Raw genomic sequence first — 20,700 nt, forward strand, 5'->3', positions numbered from 1 at the left:
TTTTGGTCACATTAGGTTGGCACGGGTTACCATGGTTACACGTCTCCAACCAGCAAGGAGGCTCTCAGGAAGTGACGATGTAAATTACTGCTCAGCGCGTCCAAAAAGATACATACTGCTGTTTATTCACACAAAAGTGTGTTGAATGATAGTACACATATTGAGTATGTAGTGCATAGTATGTGATTTCGGACGAAGCCGAAATCCGATAAAAAGCGAAAAGAAAGCCGATATAAACTGTTTTAAAAATCTGTTAAAGTCTATTGTTTTATGTTCAGACATATTGTAAAATTACAAAGAAAAACAATATACAACTAAAATTACAATATATTTACTTATGCACTGAAAAATGAACTTCCATGGCCTCTGCCATTTCTGACAACATCAACAAACACGTCACAACTGTGTCAAGCAGTGATGGAAGAGGTACACAGATTTATTAAAGTAAAAGTAGAAATACCCCAACGTAAACCAGCATTTAAATGTGCTATCAAAGTAAATGTAGTCTATTATCAGCTCAATGTGCTTAAAGAATCAAAAGTTAAAGTTTTTATTATGCAAATGAACCCTCCCAGAGGATGTTATTGTATTTAATCAGTGGTAGACTTAGATAAGTAAATGTTGTACTACCACAGTGTTAATACTCAAAATCAAAAATGTAGCCTACTTAACTAAAAGCACATAAGTGTTACAAGCAAATATGAAATATACTTAAAGCGTCAAGTTATATTATATTATAGTCATTATGCAGATTCACCTTTTTTAGAGCTGGCGTGGAGCTAAGTTTAAATACTTTACATATTATTGGGTAGATTGATCGATATCAACTCATCATTCTTTAGCAGTTGATCATCTGTTTTATATAAAATATTATCCTGTAGAGTAACTATTACTACAACTATAACTAATATACAACAAAGAAGAAAATATACAACAATGTGGAGTGGATAAAGTACTGACATATGGAAATATTCATCCAAATACAAGTATCTCAAAGAAAGGCTACAGTAATAAAATGGAAATACACAAGTAAAATGTAAGTCCCATGAAACTGTACTTACACTAAATACAGTATAGTGGTGTAAATATATAGTTCACTTTCAATAGAACAATAGTTCTAAACTTGGTAGTTATTAAAAGATTAAAATGAATAGTAAGCTTTTGAAATATGATTTTCTTAAGGTGAATAGTTAATATTTGATGACTTGTTTCTTGTGCTATTGTTTTATGTGTATTATGTGCAAGGAGAATGTGAATACACTGAATTGAACTCAGTTGCATTATTAAAAGCTGAGCCTGAAGCATTTTTAAACAAAGCAATAGAAACTTTTTTTTCTAACATACATTAAAATGTTATCATTCTTCATTTGAGTCTTTCTTTGAGTTTCTCAGCATGAACTGTAGAGTTGGTGTCTTGCACATGGCATGATAATTGAATTAAAGATAGGCCACCAAGCTGTACCATAGCGTGGATGTAAAGGATCCATTCTAGTCCTGCTTGGGTACATTTTGCACTTGGTGTTTAACTATACATTTAGAAACCTTCTTGGGTGTTTTACCGGTGCTGGGATATTAAGTCCTGGTTGTAGGCTAAATGTTGCAAACAATGCGTGTCATTAATACAGTACAAATATGTTTGGGCTTTGCTAGTCTTTCAAAGTGAAAGTGTTTAAGCTGGACAATCTTTTTGGACCGTCTTCCAAGTAATTGCCTGAATCGTCCACATCTCGTCCAGGACTTGTCTTTCCCACGACTGGTAAAGGAGGGGTCAAGTGGGAGGGGGTGGTCTGGTATGAATATATGACTACTAATGAGACGCTCCTCATAAAGAACCTTACAATTTGGGTATGAATATGCGACCACAAAGAAGATCTGACAATAGCATCACCTAGCAACTCTTATCTGGAGGAATTTCAGAGTCAAGTCTTCTCTGTGAAGCGCCGTGTACTTGGAGAGAAGAGCCCCTCCATTTGAGAGCCAAACACAGCCCGCCACCCTGACAAAGACCCCCCAAAAAAACCAACTGAAGAGGCGGACATTGTCTTGTCCAACGTTACCATACACAGACATTAATCATACAACAGACAGAGTGAAAGATGTTGGTGAAATAATAGATTAACAAGTTAAGTGTGGGCTGAATTATGGCTTCCTGACCTTCAAATGACAATTACTTCAACTGCTTACAAACACAAATTGTAGTTTAACATGATAAGTTTCATTCTGACAGGACGGGAAAAGCAGGAGTAAACTGGCGCCTTCCTGTTGAATCATGCACTGCAATTAAAGATGAGTCGCTTTTCTTATAAGGACATTTAGTTTCAGGTTGAACTTGTTTCTCTAAATGGTGAGAGAGGTTTCATTTTTAACACGATTCCTCAAGCAGAAGAAAGCGTGTTTGAATTCTCTTTTCTTCGACTGTTTGTCAACTTAAGCTTCCACAAATATTAGTTTGTTCATTGTTCAAATATCAGTTGTTTTTAGTAACCAAATTTCAGTTTTTATGTCTCAGATCTGCTTTTCAATCCCACAAAGCCCTGACACAACGCTTTAAGATCCAGATATCCTTCACTTTCATAATGATCCGACACACTTTGTTTTGAGTGTGAACTGCCACTTGAAGGAAACTTCCATCTTAAGCACTCGAGCAGCCCTTTCTCTCCTGCTCTCTTTATTGGTTTTGATACACACTGAGGTGCGCTAAGGTGTTATTTTCGAGTGTGTTAACGCTCAGACTCCGAGAAGTGGTTTCTGTTGTCATCCAGTTCTCGGCGGTGTCAAAGGTTAACACCCCTCTCTAACACACAAGTATGCAAATGCTTTCATTACAATACAGGCTTCTTTTTATTCACCTCAGACCAGTGCATGCGTGCTGCTGGAGAGCAGACCTCACATCGGCGCTGAGCCCTCCGGGTGCCCAAACACCCCCTCCCCGCTGCCCCTCTGGTCCCGAGCTTCTGAGGGTGATGACAACACAAAAGTGCTTCACACTGGGGGCTGGGTCTGCATTTTGTGGGTCAGTGAATAGCAGGCTGAGGCAGCAACGCCATGTCATTCAGACCCGACTCCCCTCGCACCCCCCTGCTTTCCTTACACTTCTCGTGGTATCAGCAAACAGAGAGGTGGGAACACTACTGAAAGCACCGGGGAGTTTTTGTGTACTGCCAACATAAAATGCTCCTACTGTTTTCCACCATTCCACCGTCTCAGCGAGCGCCCCCCCCCCCAAAAAAAACCCTTGTTAAGAGATGATGGATTCACGCCTTTTGTACGTTTTCATGACTATAGTTTAACCATCAGTGGTGGAAGAAGTACTCAGCTTATTTACTTAAGTAAAATAGCAACGCCACACAATAACCAACAGCAAACACAAATAAAAGTCTTACTTTTAAAATTTCACTTAAAGGGACTGTAAGTTTTTACGTGTGTAAACGTTTTTTAATCATTTTTTTATTGCTAATGTTTGAACAGATTGTAACCTAACCTAAAAAATTAGACTCTCCGCGACTTTCAGCCTGTAGACTGCTTTTAATGTAAAGAATGCAGGCGTTTTTTTCCGGGAAAATCCAACGGATGTGACGTTGCGAGTGCCTTTATTTTCAGCTCAACCTCAGGGCTAACAATGTGCAACTAACCACTAACGCCAACAAACAACCAGCCCCAACTCAGACTCCAACTCAAACTCCACGGAAGCCTGAAAAAAACAAAGTTATATCTAGTGAAGCCCGTATTGCAAAACTTTGATTCATGGAGGGACATTCATTCGGATTTGTTTATCAAAACGGACCCCAAGCTGACAAAATTCCTATTGGACAGGTAAGCTAACATTACCGCCAAGTATTTGAAATATATAGTGATATTGTGGTTTCAGCTGTCAATCACGTTCATTCTGGTGTGTGAGTTTTGACCGATGCTCGCTTGCGTAGTGCGAGCACAAGCAACAGGACGCTGTCTTAACAGCCACAGGTGTCACTGTTAACAAGCAATTTCTGATTCTTATGTAGAGCCCCTTTAAGTAAAAGTACAGAAATATTTGCAACAAAATGAACTTAAAGTATCAAAAGTATTCATTATATAGAATAGATTGTCGGTGTTTCATTATTCTGTTATGCAATTATTTTTATTGATGCTTTAACATGTAAGCGTACTTTAATGTTGTAGTTAGCTAAGGGTTTTAACTCCTTCATTGGGCAGTTTAACCCATAACAATGCATCATATTTTGCAAAATTATCACATGTTTTGAATGAAAAAATTTGAACTGGAAAGTAACTACTAAGTGTAACTGTTAAATATATGTAGTGGAATAAATAGAGCAATATTTACCTCAATGTACACAGTTACACAGTTTCACCATTTCTAACAGTGCCTGAGTATATTTATTTTTTATTCTTGGTGCTAATTCAGTCTTTTCCTACTTGTTTTTATTGTTAAATAAAAAAAATCCCATTTGTCTCAGTATATGATGCATCATAATTTCATGCAGTTTCGGAAAAGCTAAATTTCTCAGAATTTGGAATAAACAATTTAATCTTTTTAGTCATAGAAATCATAGTAATTATACTTGCGATGAAATAAAGGAGAGCTTTCTTCTTCAACTATGTATCCTGGTGAAGGAAAGCAGTCTTGGTGACTTCAGCCTGATAATCAGCACTGAAAACACCGGACATGTGGGTTCTGATTCAGAGGTCTGGAGCGAGACTAAAGGAGACATTGCATTTTTTAGATAATCCTGTTGTTTTTAAACATTTTTTATGAGCCTATGAGGTAGGACTTTTCAACCCACAAAGGAGTGTGTAATCCTTCTGATAACATAAAAAGCACACAAGGCAAAAACAATCAGATGTGACGACAAAAACACAAGATATCTTAGCCCAAACAACCACGACATTGTTCAGTTCACTACTTGTATTGACACAATATGAAACCATGTACTGATAAGCTTTACACAAATAAACTACAGTCACTAATCTCTGCAAGTTCAATACGGGTACATAAATACCTTCACAAAAACTGAATAAAAACCACGCGACCACATATTGTAAAGTAACTGAAGTGTGCTCTAATAATTACGCCAACCACCGTCCTTTTATGTTCCTGACAAACAGGATGGATGTTGTGGAAGCTTCTTTATTCTGTGCTCTGTTGTCTGGACTGAAAAGTGCATTGTTTTTTCCCTCCGTGTCCTCATTCATTTCATTTTAAAAGCTCCACAGGCCACCTCTGAAAAAAACACTACCTCTCTTCATTGGAATTTGGGGTGGGCGTCTGTTGTCTATGTGGGCTATTTTGTGTGCAGCGTAGCATTCAGAAACAAAAAGAAGAACACGCTCCGACAAGTTTTTGTCTTATGAAGGGAAGAAATGTGAGAATGCGGTTAAAAACACGGAGCATTAGTCATAAGTACATACCCGGATCAGTCATCGCTGCCTGCATTGGCACTGACCTCATCAAAGTGCAGTGAACTCTGCAGGTATAGACAGATATTTTTAGTAAGAATCCAAACAAAGGTTGTCTCACTTTTGAAATATACCGCTACTAATTACCTTTGCCATTACAGTATCAGATAACCACCCACAAACAACCATAAACAAATCCGCCTTTCTTCATTGCTCAACATTATGTTCTCTTATTAGGGTGTAACAGGTTGTGTATTCAAACGTATCCCAGGCTGAGGTCACTATAATCCTCCTCGTCTGGCAAGTAAGAGTGGGGGGGTACGACTGAGAGTGAAATCTCCTTCAGTAAAGACCCGTGTTAAATGTAATGGGTGTTGGCAAAGGGGGCCTAATAAAGATGACAGCACACATTCATATGCATTCGTTTGTGTGCTCAGCTTGACGAAGTCTGCCTCGCAGGCTTAACAAAGGAGAGGAAGGAAGCCAGGGGCTTTTGGGAATGCCTGAGGGGGGTGGGATGACAACACACACACACACACACACGCACACACTTACACAGTAAGGCCCTCCTGCTTGCGTCCTGTGGTCTCTCAAGTCTGAAGTTATAGCAGTGACAGCTGGGCTAGCACGCTCTGCATGGGCTCATTCTCTCTTTAGCAGCCAACCCCTCCTCTCTCCACACACACACACACACACAAGCACACGCACACACACACGGTGTGTGTGACACACACACTCTCAAACAAGCGCACACACACAGGATGCTCCATCCTGTTTACTGTTTACATTTCACAGTGGCCGGCCAACCTGGGAGGTGATCACAGGCATTACAGCTGTTTGTAAGGTATTGATGTGGGATGGTGTGTGTGTGTGTGCGTGTGCATGTGTGTGTGTGTGTGTGTGTGGCCCATGTTAGAGTTTGGGATTAAACTAAATCACGTTGTCGAGATGAGAAGTTCATTCCTTACATTTTCTACTTTCAGCTGCTAACTTACATTATGTGTATCAGATGGGGCCATGGAGCTGCTGAGTCATGGTCTGCGCTCTAACGACCACAACTGTTCAGAAGAGGAAAAGGGAGGACCAGAAGGGGCGACTGGCTGGCAGTGTGGTCAACAACAATCGGATCATTATTGTGGCCAAAAGGGCACCTGCTTTGTGTGAGGTAGGTGTGGATTCAGAGGGTGATGTCATGAGACAGCTGGACAATGCAGAGCAAACAGAAGATAATGTTTATCCACTCAAAGTCAGCAGTTTGTGTTGTTCTTTTTGCCTTTTTTTATCCTTTAAAATTGGAGCTTGTTGACATTGCGCTGGACAGCTGTTATTTTTTCAGTTTGAGATGGAGCATTTATAGCTGCTGGCATTTGATTGATGAGCTTCATTCAGACTGTGAAAAGTCAATGACTCAAGTAGAAAGCAGCTTTACCACACACACACCAGCAGAGGTCTCTCTTACCCTGTACAACACTCTGCAGTCTGCAGCTGCTCCCAAGTGACAGCAGGCAACAGCCAGGGACTCTAACAGCTGATTTAAGACTTTGTACTAAGTAGTGAATTATTCATCAACATAAGTAAATTCATTTAAATGTGCTAAATAAATAATTATAGAGATGTTATACTCTTACCCTTTTAATTAAAGATGTAAAAATTACATTTGGCCCCTAACACTAAAATGTTTCTTTTACTGAGAAACGCGTTAAGCGTTTTGTAACATTGCTTTGACTTAAATTACACTGATATTCCCTGAAAGTAGGCGTATAGACTTTCAAACTTTGCAGAGAAAGACAGGATTAAACGGTGAGGAGAACAACGTGCATTGAGGGCCCCATCCACTACTTTGGTCTATTATGTGTCCACAGGCTCCGTCCTTTCCACGCTTCCCATTCATTGTCTATGTAAGCAGCCGTGCAATGTATTCTGGTAGCGTGGCAGTTCGATTCGAGACGGGGCGTCACACTAGCCGCTCCTCATTTGCATAAAGTTGTGGTATAGGCTACTTTATGCAAATCCCGGGCATCCAGTGCGACTCGCCGCCTCTGGAAACTTCCGAGAAACTTTTAAACTAAGCGTTGTCGATCCAAAATAAAGACAGATTCAGCAACTGCATGTCTTAGTTCTCGCATAAAATGTTTTCAGAAACACATTTCAGTAAACTATTTTTTTCGTGATACAAGAAAAGAAAGTTTTCAAACGAGCCGCCATGTTGGTTCCGGGTTGAAACTGGGAGCAGCAGCCCATGAGGGAAAGCGTTCATCCAATCAGGTGCCTAGTGCCTACTGTCTAGTGGCAGCCCATCAAGTGTCCAATTCTGGGAAACGAGGCGATCCCTTGCGATAAAATACGCCCCCGTGGACATGTACCATAAGGCTACTTTAAATCCAAATCCACAATGTCAAATCTACTTAATATCAATCAATTATCAATCTAATATCTACAGTGTATATAATACAGTACAATTATCATTCTGAACTGACTGTGCCAGTTTTACATATTCGTATTTTATTTTGCACATTGGAGTTAATTTACAACACAACATGTGTTAAAGGAACAACCTCTACACCTGAAATCATTCAAAAATGTAGTGTAACAACTTAATTCTTACTTTCTTTCACCAAGAAGAGAGCAAGCTAGTTTACAGAAGTCATAGGCTGTTGTGGTTCTGACCTAGGCCTATATATAGTCAGGGCTTTGAGCTGTGTCAAAGGCTATAATACTGTAGGCTACAGTCATATTGGCTTATCTCCACAGCACCTTCTGGCCAGACACCCAGCTATTTTCTTTCTTTCTTTACTATATTTTCCGCAAAACATTTGAGCATTGTGATGAAGGTAACACAGTTTATAATCTAAGTATATAGTATATAAGTCTAATGCAGTGAGGGCCAAAGTGCAAATGTACGACGGAGTATTAGGGCCACATTGAGGGAAAAAACATCTGAGATTTCCAGAATAAAGTGATAATATTACGAGAAAAAGTTGTAATATTACGAGAATAAAGTCATAACTTTACAAGAAAAAAAAGTTTTAATATTACAAGAATAAAGTCATAACTTTACGAGAAAAAATGTCGCAATATTACGAAAATAAAGTCATAATATTATGAGAAAAAAGTTGTAACTTTACGAGAAAAAAGTCGCAATATTACGAGAATAAAGTCATAACTTAACGAGAAAGAGTCGTAATGTTACGAGAAAAAAAGTTGTAATATTACAAGAAAAAAAAAGAGAAAAAAAAGAAAATAACAAGTAAAATTACTACTTTTATGACTTTATTCTCGAAATCTCAGATGTATTTTTTTCCCTCAATGTGGCCCTAATACTCCGTCGTACCATAGACCTACAACAATGATAAATACAAATTAAAATATAAACAAAAAACAGTTATTCATTTCCATTTTTAAAAATCCACAGGGAGCTTCTGGAGAGGAGCTAAAGAGCTGCAGGTGGCTGACCCCTGACCTAACTGAATCAAACAGGTGATTGGGGGAAAATATTCCAAATATGGTGTTTTTTTAAAAGTATTCAATAATCAATTTAATCTTAAACTAATTATTAAGAGTGCAACAATGTAGAGTTCCCAGACCTCCAGGTTTATAAACTACAGACTCAGCCTCCATCAGCAGCCTGCAGGATGAGCAGCAGCCCCGCGTCATCACGTGACGTGGGGCAGGAAGCGTTAGTTGACGGTAGTGACGGTACCGTTCATGCCACCACGGGGCAGGTTGGTATCCAATTAACTCTGTACGTCGTCTGTCAGCAGCCGCTGCGTGTGTTTCTCCGTGCTTTAGTCTTATGAACAGTTTGTCCATATTGCAGTCGCAGATATAGGAGTTGTGTAGCAGTGTGTGTTAGTACTGTTAGCGGAAGTGAAGTTAGACAGCTAACTAACAGTAGCAGGTGGAACCGTTGATGAACCGTTGGTTAACCGTTGGTTAAACGTCTCCCCGCCGTTCATCTGTCGGTGTGTGTCCTGTAGAGTAAACCACTACGAGGGAATGACTTGTAACGTTAAATACTAACGAGTGTGTGTCGTTAAAGTTGCTCAACATATAGTTTACATTGACTCCGCCGTGTTTGAGATAACATTATGACGCTAACGGACGTTCACGAGCCCAGAGCGGTTAGTTAACGTTCTACTGATGCTGCCTTCATACTGTAGATAATGTTTAGATAATGTTTAGGTAGTGACGTGTTTATGTTTATCACACGTTTGAAACGCCTGACACCGAGAAGTAATACCCTCAAGTTGTGCTATTCTGTTTCCTGGTTGTTAGTGAGACTACAGTGACAGTGAGAGGAGAACACACATGGTGTAGGAGGTACAGGATCTAGTGCAACACGTGTGAACATGATGCGTTCAGGGACCCTCTTGAACTGGACATGTGTGTTGTTTGTGTTTCTAGCTGATCAGTGTGGTGGTATACTCTCTGTGAGGGTCAGGGGCTGACACACTAACAAGCCTTGCACACAAGCTTGGGTTATCATTTAAAAAAAAAAAACAAGTGTAATTATTGAGTTTTCAACATAACTTCTCCAGTGCTTCAAAAAACATTCAGACAAACAAACACAAGGCACAAGGCGCTATCTAATTATACTATGTTTTGACAGGGCAATACATACATTAACTCTCTACAACACCTCACCTCTCTCTAACAGAGAACCCTCAACTCCATAGTTTCTGTCTCAACCAAACTCCATCCTGTTTTAGTCTGTAATATTCTTGCACATGTTGAATTTTGCTCAGCTACATTTGCACATTTACTACCTCAATTATTTTATATTAAAAAACAAAACACTGAAACTCGGACACACTTGCTAATGTATATAGTGGGTTATTCTGTTTTTATAATTTAGATTTAATTATGCCTGTTGTAGTAGTCAGGTATATTTATAGTGTATTCCAGTATTCTTTATATTTTGTATTCTTTGGCTATATTTCTTTAGGATTGACATGTACATTTTATGTACTGTTCCTGTGCATTGCTTAGATAACCTGCTGCTGTAACAATAATTTCTCAATTTGGGATCAGGGTCTGTAACATATGATAGAATATCCAAAACTTCTATCCAGAAAGCTTGGATAGTTGGGCAGTCCCATAGGCAATGAAATGCAATGCCCTTTGTTCCACATTTACCTCACAGATCAGGGATGCAGGGATTCAATTTTGTGTTATCATTTCTGATAATAATTATATTAGAGTCACCGTGACTGTAATAGTGTCCCTGGGCACTGCACATGCTGGCTTGTGTTGTAAAGAGCTCTGAGCTGGTCGCTAGTGACTAGGACAGTGCTATATAAATGCAGCTCAATTAAAACATACCAGTAATTAAAAATGAATAGAACTGGTGATTGTTTTTCGTCAAGAAAAATGCCGCGGTTCCCGTTACACTTGTTCCCGGCCCTGAACGGTCCAGCCCAGACTGACATCATACCGTTCCCGTAAAATGCCTAAACCTGAACTCCTACTTGAATGGTACAGCATTGAGTTAGTCACTGTAGCCTACTCATTTTCTATGTGTTATAAATAAAGTTGCGTCGTTTAAGTGCAGTGACTGTGCAGTCGGCTTGTCTTAGCACCGGAAAATGTTTTGTTTTAAGTCTCCTTCACATCTGTCCTTGACCTCATGACGTTTTCCATCGAGGTCAAGGAAAAGTGGTTTTACAGTCTGTGGTTGGAAGTGAAGGTTAATGATTATTAGTCACAAAGCAGGACAGTCGAATAGGCTCACCAGTTTCTTATGATAATGAGTGAATAGTTCAAACATCCCTGGCAGAAGACTCATGTTATTTACTGCAGACCACTTGGGTGTGACAAATGTGACCACAAAGATTCAAACAGGATGCAGCCTTATCCTTGCAGCGCTTTCTTCAGTGATCAACAAAGCTGCTCAGTCCTTAGACACGTCATCATTGTACATGTGTGTACTGGTTAATGTGGTTTTGCTTGGAAGTTGGCACGCTGATGTTTAATTGCTAAGAAATTCCTTGAGGAAATTTCCATTTCGCCAGAATAAAAGTCAGTGGTCAGTTGAGGGTCATGTGTGACGGCCCCTTAAGGAGTAGAGAAGATGCCCTTTTTGGCTCACTCTGCATGGCAAGTTTGATGGATGAGTCAATTTGGACCGTGTATGTGGTTTGAGGGAAGATTTTCTACGCTGATAGAAAATAAAAGCAGCTTCTGATTGAGCAGGAGTCATGTGTTGGAATTAACTGGATAAAGTCTGGGGAAAAGCTGAACAGGAATGAACTCAAATGCTGAATGAAGATAGTGTCTTTTCAGATGATATGCCACTGAATTGATTCCTGCAGTGAAATAAGCAGAAAAAGTAATCGCCTGGAAGCCAATAGAGGAAGAGATAAGAGTACAAGTGGTATGTAGGTTAAAAAGTACGACGTAGTATTTGGGCCACATTGAGCAAAAAAAACAGCAATCTGAGATTTCGAGAATAAAGTCATAAGATTACGAGAATAAAGTCATAGGTTTACCAGAAAAAAAGTTGGAGTATTATGAGAATAAAGTCATAATATTATAAAGAAGTAATTTTACGTGTTATTTTAGAGGGGAAATAGAGCAGTGTGCCGTCTGTGTGAAAATGAGGAATGTGGAGCATCTTGTGAAGTTATACTTTAGTATAGGTTTCACAAATAATACTTAATAATAAGTATCAGGACCTTGAAAAGATTGTGCAAGAAACTGCTTTTATTCCGAAGAAAGAACCACACAGACCTGGGGGAAATTGCCTCTATTGTGGAGGAGGAAATGACTCTTTTTCTCGTCATATTACGACTTTTTTCTTGTAAAGTTATGACTTTATTCTCGTAATATTATGACTTTTTTTTTCTTGAAATAGTATGACTTTATTCTCATTAAATTACGATTAAATTTTCCAGCTGCCCTGTGTATTTTAATAATATTCATATAACATGTGACAAGTGTTATTGTATTGTTAAAAAAAACTAACAGGTATTTTATCTGCAGTAATCTTTAACAAAGTAAATCCAACCTAAAATGTAGCTGTTGTTGAAACAGTCAGCACTCATGAGGTGGCCTTTGCTGTTTGCGTTGTCGCTGTGCAAACATGAATGTGTAATGCAGGGTTTCCAGATGTTGCATCCAGTCATAAAATGAGCGTCATACCGTGGGTGTCCTGTTCAACGTGTACAATTTTCAGTCTACTTAAAGAGAGAGAGAGAGGGGAAAATAAAATGTCCTCTGTCATTAATCAGGTTTATAACATCTAGACCTCGGCTTTAACTATAGCGCTATAATGCTACACAGCTGCAAAAATACAGCTGACACAAACTGAGATTCCTCACTTTTTGAGGTGGTTTTTCATATAACAAATGTCAGTGAAGCAGTAATGAAGACATATTATCTACACCGAGACACGGATCATTTGAAATGTGTGTTCGTGTCCCATTTGCATTTTGTTTTACACATTGTAGTGAGTAGAGTTCAGTAAGTGCCTTGAGAAGAATTTACCTCTGACTCCAATAGAGTGGTGCAGGGATGACATATTTTTGTCGGCCAACCAGGAAGCTAGCATCGCCCTGGTTCCCTCGACAAAACGCCAATGGTATGTTTCCATTGGATTTTGGATTATCGCAAGAAATAAGCTATGTGATAGACATGTTTATGATACATGTTTTGTTCAGCAAGATAATCTTCACAAATGAACACTGGGTTTCAGGAGTCATTCCTGCACCACTCTACTCTACTGTTTGCCTGTTCTCATATCCTTTATAATACCTTATATGCTCCAGATGTTGAATGAATTGAATATTGAAGCCCAAGAAAAATGTACATGAAAAGTTAGGCATGAAAAAAAATGGTCAAAAGGTCAAAGTTAGGACTTTACCATGAGTATTTTTATTTTCATCATGCCGCCTACCCTTTAACTCTTTTGTTTCGGATGGGAATGGGGATTCCACAATTGAAGGACCGATTACAGGTGCATAATTTTCCCTGAGCAGTTTTTGACCTTTTTCAGACATTAACATTTCAAGATGTGGTTTAAAGTGGAACTCCACCGATTTTACGCATCAAAGTCTGATGACGCAAAAAGCCTGAAGCTTTTCCAGTTAAAGCTGCAGTGGGTAGAATTGGTGCAAATATGATTTAAAAAAAGTTATTTTTATAAAACGGTCACTATATCCTGACAGTAGTGCATGAGACAGGTGCCTCTGTGTTCTCCGGTGCTCCAAATGGCATCTGCAAGATTTCACAGACCGAAGGAAAACAACCAATCAGAGTCAAGCTGGAGCCTGCCATCTCTGAGCAGCTGTCAATCACTCGCGAACTCCGGTCAAACAAGGCAGCGCTGATCAAATATGAATCAATATTCTGAATGTTTTCAGAAACATCTTATAGTGTACCGTTTAACTGTAAAATGAGAACGTTTGTGACCCTTCAGCCATGTTGAGATCAGTTGAGGAAATACCAAGCACCGCCCACCAGCCAGAGCAAACTTTCTCATTTTACAGCTAAACAGTACACTACAAGATGTTTCTGAAAACATTTGAGGAGAGAAATAGGCATTACAGTAACAAAATATTGATTCATATTTGAATCAGCGCTGCCTAGTTTGACCGTTTGATCGGAGTTCACGAGTGATTGACAGCTGCCTCCGTTGAATGAACAGCCAATAGGAACGCTCTCTCTCTGAAATGACCTGTGATTGGCCAGAGTCTCCCGTCACGGCTAGATTTTCTAAAGCCTGAAAACAGAGCCATGAGGAGGTGCAGAAGTCTAGTTTTCTCTCAGAACACTTGAATTACAATATGCTGAAAGGTTATTATGGAACTTTTGCTCAATGATGCCAAAAACATTCTGCCCACTGCAGGTTTAAGAGCAAGAAGGCATTTTTTGCTCTTAATATATATATATATATATATATATATATATATATATATATGTGTGTGACCAGACATGGTGTCCAGATAACTTCGGCTGCAAATCTTTGAAACTATTGGGACCCTGATGCCTTCAATAAATGACACCAGTTAAATCAGAGCGAGCTTTACTCTCTTGCCCAACATTGACTCGATATTGCTTTAATACTGGCCTCTCTGTACTGGTTGCTTGCCAAATGCAGAATTTATTTTTTTTAGATTCTTTAACTCCCTTACAAGGCATTATCTATTTTGATTGCTTACTGATTTTCTCAGACAGCAGCACACAGGTGTAGTTTTTGGCCATTCTGCATCACTCACAGGCCTACACAGGTAAAACGTAGTCTGTTTAAATTGCAGCATCACTAATACACATGTTAACCGCTGTTGATGTTGTTGATTGATCACATCTGGTCGGGTGTTTTTAAGTGTAACAAGCTTGAGGAGATTTGCATTTCACTCCGTCACTTTTCTTTTGAAAACTGGGTGTGTATTTGAGTGATCACTAAATTGTGTTGCTGTGAACTGACGCAATTGTCGTGGCACACAGTCCCTACAACTCTGTGTCTTTTGTGTGTGTGTTCTGAGTTTTATTGAACACACTTTTTAGAAGATTTCGCCTTTGCTGCAGCCGTTCCTATCTTGCTAAATACATTACTTTTGGGTCATTGCAAAATCATCAATGATTTGATCAGACTTCCCAGCACTCACTTTATCAACAGTAGAACAGTTTGGGAAGCTCCATGCCCCTGAGCAAAGAGCAAAGTCTACTCCCCTGCTCCGTCAGTATACTAACCACTCATCATTATGCTCATGACAATATTACTGCACATCATCACCAGCTCTCTCAAGGGACTAAGCAGCTGGAGAAAGAGACACTGCTAAGTCATTTATTGCTTATCTATTTTGTCTTTGGAGATTTGTGTAAGGTCCAGTATATTTCAAGGTTATATTAACTTTTTTACTTTCATAGTGTTCAAATTATTATCTATATTGGCTCTTGTTGATGTTTAAATGTGACTTTTAAGTTCAGTTGTTCTATGTTTATGGATTTTTCACATTGCAAAAGAAATACAGCAGTATCTATTGCATGTGTACTCTGATAAAAAAATGTGAATGGGACTTTATTTCTCAGTTGTAGCTTGTGGCATTCTTCAGGCAAAGTTTATTTCATTTAGTTTTGTTTGATTTGCTTTTTATCACAAACATTTAGAGCTGAAAATATTGGCTGAACATTCAATTAGTTGATCAACAGAATATTGATCAGCAACTATGTTGATGATAGATTGCCACAAATGGAAAAGATTTGCTCTCTTGATTGTGATAGATTGCTGCTTTTCTTTGTCAAATGTGGTGATAAACTGAACATCTTTGGGTTTTGGACTGTTGGTCAGATAAAAGATATTTGAATACATTACATCACATTTATTATAGACATGTTTCACTATTTCATTTTATAGACAAAACAAGCAATCAAAGAAAATAATCTGCAGATTAATCAGTAGTAAAAGATAATCGTTATTTGCAACCCTACAGACAAACATGTAATGCTTGGTGTCGATCATATGTTTAGCTTTGATACGATGTCTTATTTGCTCCGTGGTGCTGGATAATTGCCTACATGTAATGTGTCTCATTCCTGTGTTCATACAGGAGTTTGGACGGTTAGGACCAGAGCATGTTTGGGACTGTGCTCCTGCTTCTGGTCACTCTGTGTGCCCAGGGAGGAAATGGCGAGGAGAGAACGGAGGCACAGAGACCCGGCCATGTTTCGGTGGTGATAGTGGGAGGAACAGGTGACCTGGCGAAGAAGTACCTGTGGCAGGGCTTCTTCGAGCTGTACGTTAACCAGGTCAGTAGTGGAAACACATTCTCCTTCCACGCCGGAGGACTGTCACCTGCCGACCAGGCCACACCGGTCTTCTTTGAGATCCTAAAGGCGGTGTCCTGCTCAAAGGATGCATCACAGGAGCGCTGCGCTCTGCTGAGAGAGCAGTTCCTGCGGCTCGCACAGTATCGGCAGCTGAAGACCCTAGAGGACTACCAGGAGCTGGCCAAGCACATTGAGCGAGAGCTTCAACAAGAGGGAATAGCGGAGGCAGGGAGGCTCTTCTACCTCTCAGTACCAGCATTTGCTTATGCAGATATTGCTGATAAGATAAATAATGCTTGCAGGCCGACCGGCGGGGCGTGGCTGAGGGTGGTGCTAGAGAAACCTTTCGGACATGACTACAGGAGTGCTCAGGTACTTGCAACTCAGCTCGGGAGCTCCTTGAAGGATGAAGAGATGTACAGAATCGACCATTACCTGGGGAAACAGGTAAGGAAATCCTACACAGTGTGTGCCTGTCACCCATGACTCTGTAATTGTAGATTGTTTGATTTCATGGTATGTTTCTCTGCCTCTTTGTGAAAAGGTGGTTGCAAAGATACTTCCATTCAGAATAGAGAACAAGAAGTTTCTAGATCCCATCTGGAACAAGCACCACATCGACAGAGTGGAGATCATAATGAAAGAGACCCTCGATGTTAAAGGTGATTAAAAATTGCGTTGATAATGTTGAAATTAAAGGAACAGTGTGTAACATTTAGGAGTAAACATTTACTTAAAGCTGCAGTTGGTAGAAATGGAGCAAATATGATTTAAAAAGGTTATTTTATAAAACGGTCACTATATCCCGACAGTAGTGCATGAAACAGGTAATCTGAAAAAAAATCATGTGCCTCTGTGTCCTCCGGTGCTCCTAATGGCATCTGCAGGATTTCACAGACCGGAGGAAAACAACCAATCAGAGCCGAGCTGGAGCCTGCCGTCTCTGAGCAGCTGTCAATCACTCGCGAACTCCGATCAAACGGTCAAACTAGGCAGCGCTGATCAAATATGAATCAATATTCTGTTACTGTAATGCCTATTTCTCCCCTCAAATGTTTTCAGAAACATCTTGTAGTGTACTGTTTCGCTGCAAAATGAGAAAGTTTGTGACCCGGCAGCCATGTTGAGATCAGTTGAGGAAATACCAAGCACCGCCCACCAGCCAAAGCACAGCCAATAGGAATGCGCTCTCTCTCTGAAATGACCTGTGATTGGCCAAAGTCTCCCGTCACGGGCTAGATTTTCTAAAGCCTGAAAACAGAGCCATGAGGAGGTGCAGAAGTCTAGTTTTCTCTCAGAACACTTGAATTACAATATGCTGAAAGGTTATTATGGATTTTTTGTCCAATGATGCCAAAAACATTCTACCTACTGCAGGTTTAACATTTAGTTGCAATCTGCAACCTCACAGCTAGATGTCACCAGACACACACCTTACACACTGGACCTTTTAAGTGTTTTGAGATATGAACAACTTGCAAGAATTCTTAACAAACAATCATGTGTTTGTGTCTTTAAGGTCGTATTCCCTTCTATGACCAATACGGGGTGATCAGAGATGTGCTACAGAACCACCTGACTGAGGTCATGACCCTGTTGACCACGAGGCTTCCCATGAATCTGAGCAGCAGCGAAGAAATCCTACAAAACAAGCTGCAGATCTTCCGTTCTCTGCTGCCTTTAGGAAAAGATCAAGCTGTGGTCGGCCAGTACCAAGCATACAAAACAGCAGTTCAGCAGGAGATGAATAACACAAAACATCATGTCAGTTTCACGCCAACATTTGCAGGTGACAGCTTTTCTTTTTAATCATGATGTGTTCTTCTACTGTTGTAAAACACTTGCTATACAACACATATAGCTCTTCTAATAAGTGATCCTGTTTGTGTCTTCCAGCTGTGTTGGCCCACATCGATGACGCCCAGTATGAAGGTGTGCCAATTCTTCTGATCTCAGGGAAGATGTTAGATGAACGGGTGGGATATGCACGCATACTTTTCAAGAATGACATCTTTTGTCTTCAGAACCACAACAGCGTTCACTGCAAGCCCAAACAGATAGTGTTCTACTTTGGGCATGGCAGCCTTCAATATCCAGCAATTCTTGTGAGTAAGAATTTATTCAGGCCGGTTTTAAAGGAAGGTGAGTGGAAGGAAGTGACGGAGCACAAAGATGTCAATATTTTAGGTTTACCTATTTCAGACTATTATGTGCAAACTCCAACAGAGCAGAAGGAAGCCTACTCAGAACTTATTTCTCACATTTTTGCTGGACGTAAGAATAGTTTCATTAGTGCTGAAAACCTGCTGGCTTCCTGGGGCTTATGGACACCACTGCTCAGTAGCCTAGCCAGCACTTTACCCCGCATTTACCCCGGGGGTGCCGACAACGGAGACATGCTGGACGTCCATGTGGAAGGGAAAAACATTGGCTACAACAGCGAGGTGGTGATAATCAGCCCCGATCAGATGGGTGGCATGTCAGCAAACGGTTTCCAGGTGACGCAGGGCAAATTTCGTAGTGCTGACATGGTGTCGGCCTGGGCTGAGGAGCTGGTGGAGAGGCTCGCTGCAGACATTCAGGAAGCGGCAGAGGCAGCGGTGCGCGAGGGTGGTGTTTTCCATCTCGCCCTCTCTGGTGGGTCCTCTCCCCTCGCTCTGTTCCACAGGTTGGCTCTGCACCACTTCTCCTTCCCCTGGAGGGACACCCATGTGTGGATGGTGGACGAGCGATGTGTGCCGCTGACCGAACCGGAGTCGAACTTCCACAACCTGCACGACCATCTGCTGCAACACGTGAGGATCCCCTATTACAACATCCACCCCATGCCAGTGCAGCTCAACCAGCGTCTATGTGTGGAGGAGGACGGAGGAGCGCTGCTGTACGAGAACGATCTCAGCAAGTTAGTCAACGGCTCCAGCTTCCACTTTGTACTGTTGGGAGTCGGCTACGACAGCCACACAGCCTCTCTGTTCCCTGGCAGTAAAGCGGGTGAACTTGGGGAGCGTCTGGTGGCCCTCACCGAGAGCCCCGTCAAGCCTCACCAACGCATGAGCCTCACTTTCAGTGCCATTAACCGAGCTCGCACGGTTGCTCTTTTAGTGATGGGCAAAGGCAAGCATGAACTGATCACCCAGCTGAGCCGAGTGAAGGACAACCCAGACAAGTGGCCTGTCACCGGGGTGAATCCTGCCGACGGCAGACTCGTTTGGTATATAGACTATGATGCACTTTTAGGATAGGAATTACATTCCTAACTTTCAATCAGACACATGTTTGTTGGAGCTGCTTTAATTGGACAGTGTGTGTGAAATGCAAATGCAGACTTTTTATGGTTTATCGAAGCCCAATCATGTGTGAGATTAGTGGAAATCTAGACAAATACAAGTATACGTGTCTGTAGTTTACAAAGTACAGGGTATGTAGCACTATATGCATATCTGATGTCGTAAACATCTGGTGCCAAAAACAAATTCCAACAAACAGAAAAACATATTTACTTATAATCTAAGTGCTTGTTTGATCTAGGGCCGTCCCGAATACCATTTTTTAGGCTTCGAAGCTTCAGTTAGAAATATTCGAAGGTAGTCAAAGCTTCGCGGCACAACGCTGTTCTTCTGTCTGTCTGTAGATGTGGATTTATACTTTATTATTACATACTTACATATAAATAAAAAAAATAAATGAAGCATTCAAATACTGATTTGGAAGCATTCGGGTCAGCCCTAGTATGATCTCAGGTGATTTTGTGAACTTGCAGATAGGCTGTTCACTGTGTAATCTACACTTCTTGATTGTATGTTTTTATATTTTTGAGAGGCAGTCACCCACTTAAAATGTCATCGGTGAGTTAATAAAGAGTGAGTGTGACTGGTCCCATTAATAATATATTGTCTTTGTATGTTAATAACAGAAATACAAACGTTTGTTATTGAAATGTATCAGGTAATTCAAGATATTTGGTGCTTCACTAATAAAAAATTAAAAAAAGCACATTCCTGACCCATTCACATTCCACTTAGAAAATTCAGTACCGGTGGTCTTTAGGTGCTTTTTATACATGGAGTCCAAACAGGAGCAGCTTTATTTCAATCAATAGGTTGATTTATAATCCTCTGAATTAAAGTGCTACTGAGTTTCAGCAGTTGTGTTATTGTGCCTTTGTTTGATCCATCTTGATGGGCGTTAGTGTTTCAGCTGAAGAGAGGAGACAATGTCCCGCATATCATACAAAACAACAGTATAAATCTGTGAAGAACAATTTTAAAAGAGACTGAAAAATAGTCTGTGATGTACTGTAAATACATCTACAAAATATGTTCTCATGCACTGTAAGGTGAGCACTTGGATGCATCACATTGGCTTGGTGATGCATCTAAGGTGATGTAATATTGAAGGTGCTAAATTCGATATCAAGAGCATTAATATAGCATCAAACATCTATTTTCTATGTAAAGATATTGAGGAGTAATGTCTACCTGAACAGAGAATGAAGTCGCTCTCCCGCAGGCTCACCGTCACCTTGTAGAGAGCCGTTGA

General features: G+C 40.3%; 1 protein-coding gene across 3 annotated transcripts; it reads left to right on the forward strand.

The window, feature by feature from the left end:
- The first annotated feature begins 8,951 nt into the window (after nucleotides 1-8,951).
- h6pd (hexose-6-phosphate dehydrogenase (glucose 1-dehydrogenase)) lies at nucleotides 8,952-20,302 on the forward strand. Of its 3 annotated transcripts, none has more exons than XM_037776895.1 (5): nucleotides 8,952-9,116; nucleotides 15,942-16,608; nucleotides 16,706-16,823; nucleotides 17,681-17,950; nucleotides 18,058-20,302. In XM_037776895.1, the coding sequence occupies exons 2-5, from the start codon at nucleotides 15,967-15,969 to the stop codon at nucleotides 19,401-19,403; spliced, it is 2,376 nt and encodes a 791-aa protein (XP_037632823.1). In that variant the 5' UTR covers nucleotides 8,952-9,116; nucleotides 15,942-15,966; the 3' UTR covers nucleotides 19,404-20,302. The 3 variants fall into 3 exon arrangements, with proteins under 3 accessions (XP_037632823.1, XP_037632809.1, XP_037632815.1); XM_037776881.1 differs by lacking the exon at nucleotides 8,952-9,116 and adding an exon at nucleotides 15,059-15,212; XM_037776887.1 differs by lacking the exon at nucleotides 8,952-9,116 and adding an exon at nucleotides 15,080-15,234.
- The last annotated feature ends 398 nt before the right edge of the window (nucleotides 20,303-20,700 follow it).

This window comes from Sebastes umbrosus, chromosome 1, assembly GCF_015220745.1.
Source record: "Sebastes umbrosus isolate fSebUmb1 chromosome 1, fSebUmb1.pri, whole genome shotgun sequence".
NCBI classification, from domain to species: domain Eukaryota; kingdom Metazoa; phylum Chordata; class Actinopteri; order Perciformes; family Sebastidae; genus Sebastes; species Sebastes umbrosus.

Coding starts and splice junctions, on each gene's coding strand:
- h6pd (XM_037776895.1), top strand. CDS start 15,967: ATGTTTGGGACTGTGCTCCTGCTTCTGGTCACTCTGTGTGCCCAGGGA. Junction 16,609..16,705: donor ACCATTACCTGGGGAAACAG/GTAAGGAAATCC, acceptor CTTTGTGAAAAG/GTGGTTGCAAAGATACTTCC. Junction 16,824..17,680: donor AGAGACCCTCGATGTTAAAG/GTGATTAAAAAT, acceptor TGTGTCTTTAAG/GTCGTATTCCCTTCTATGAC.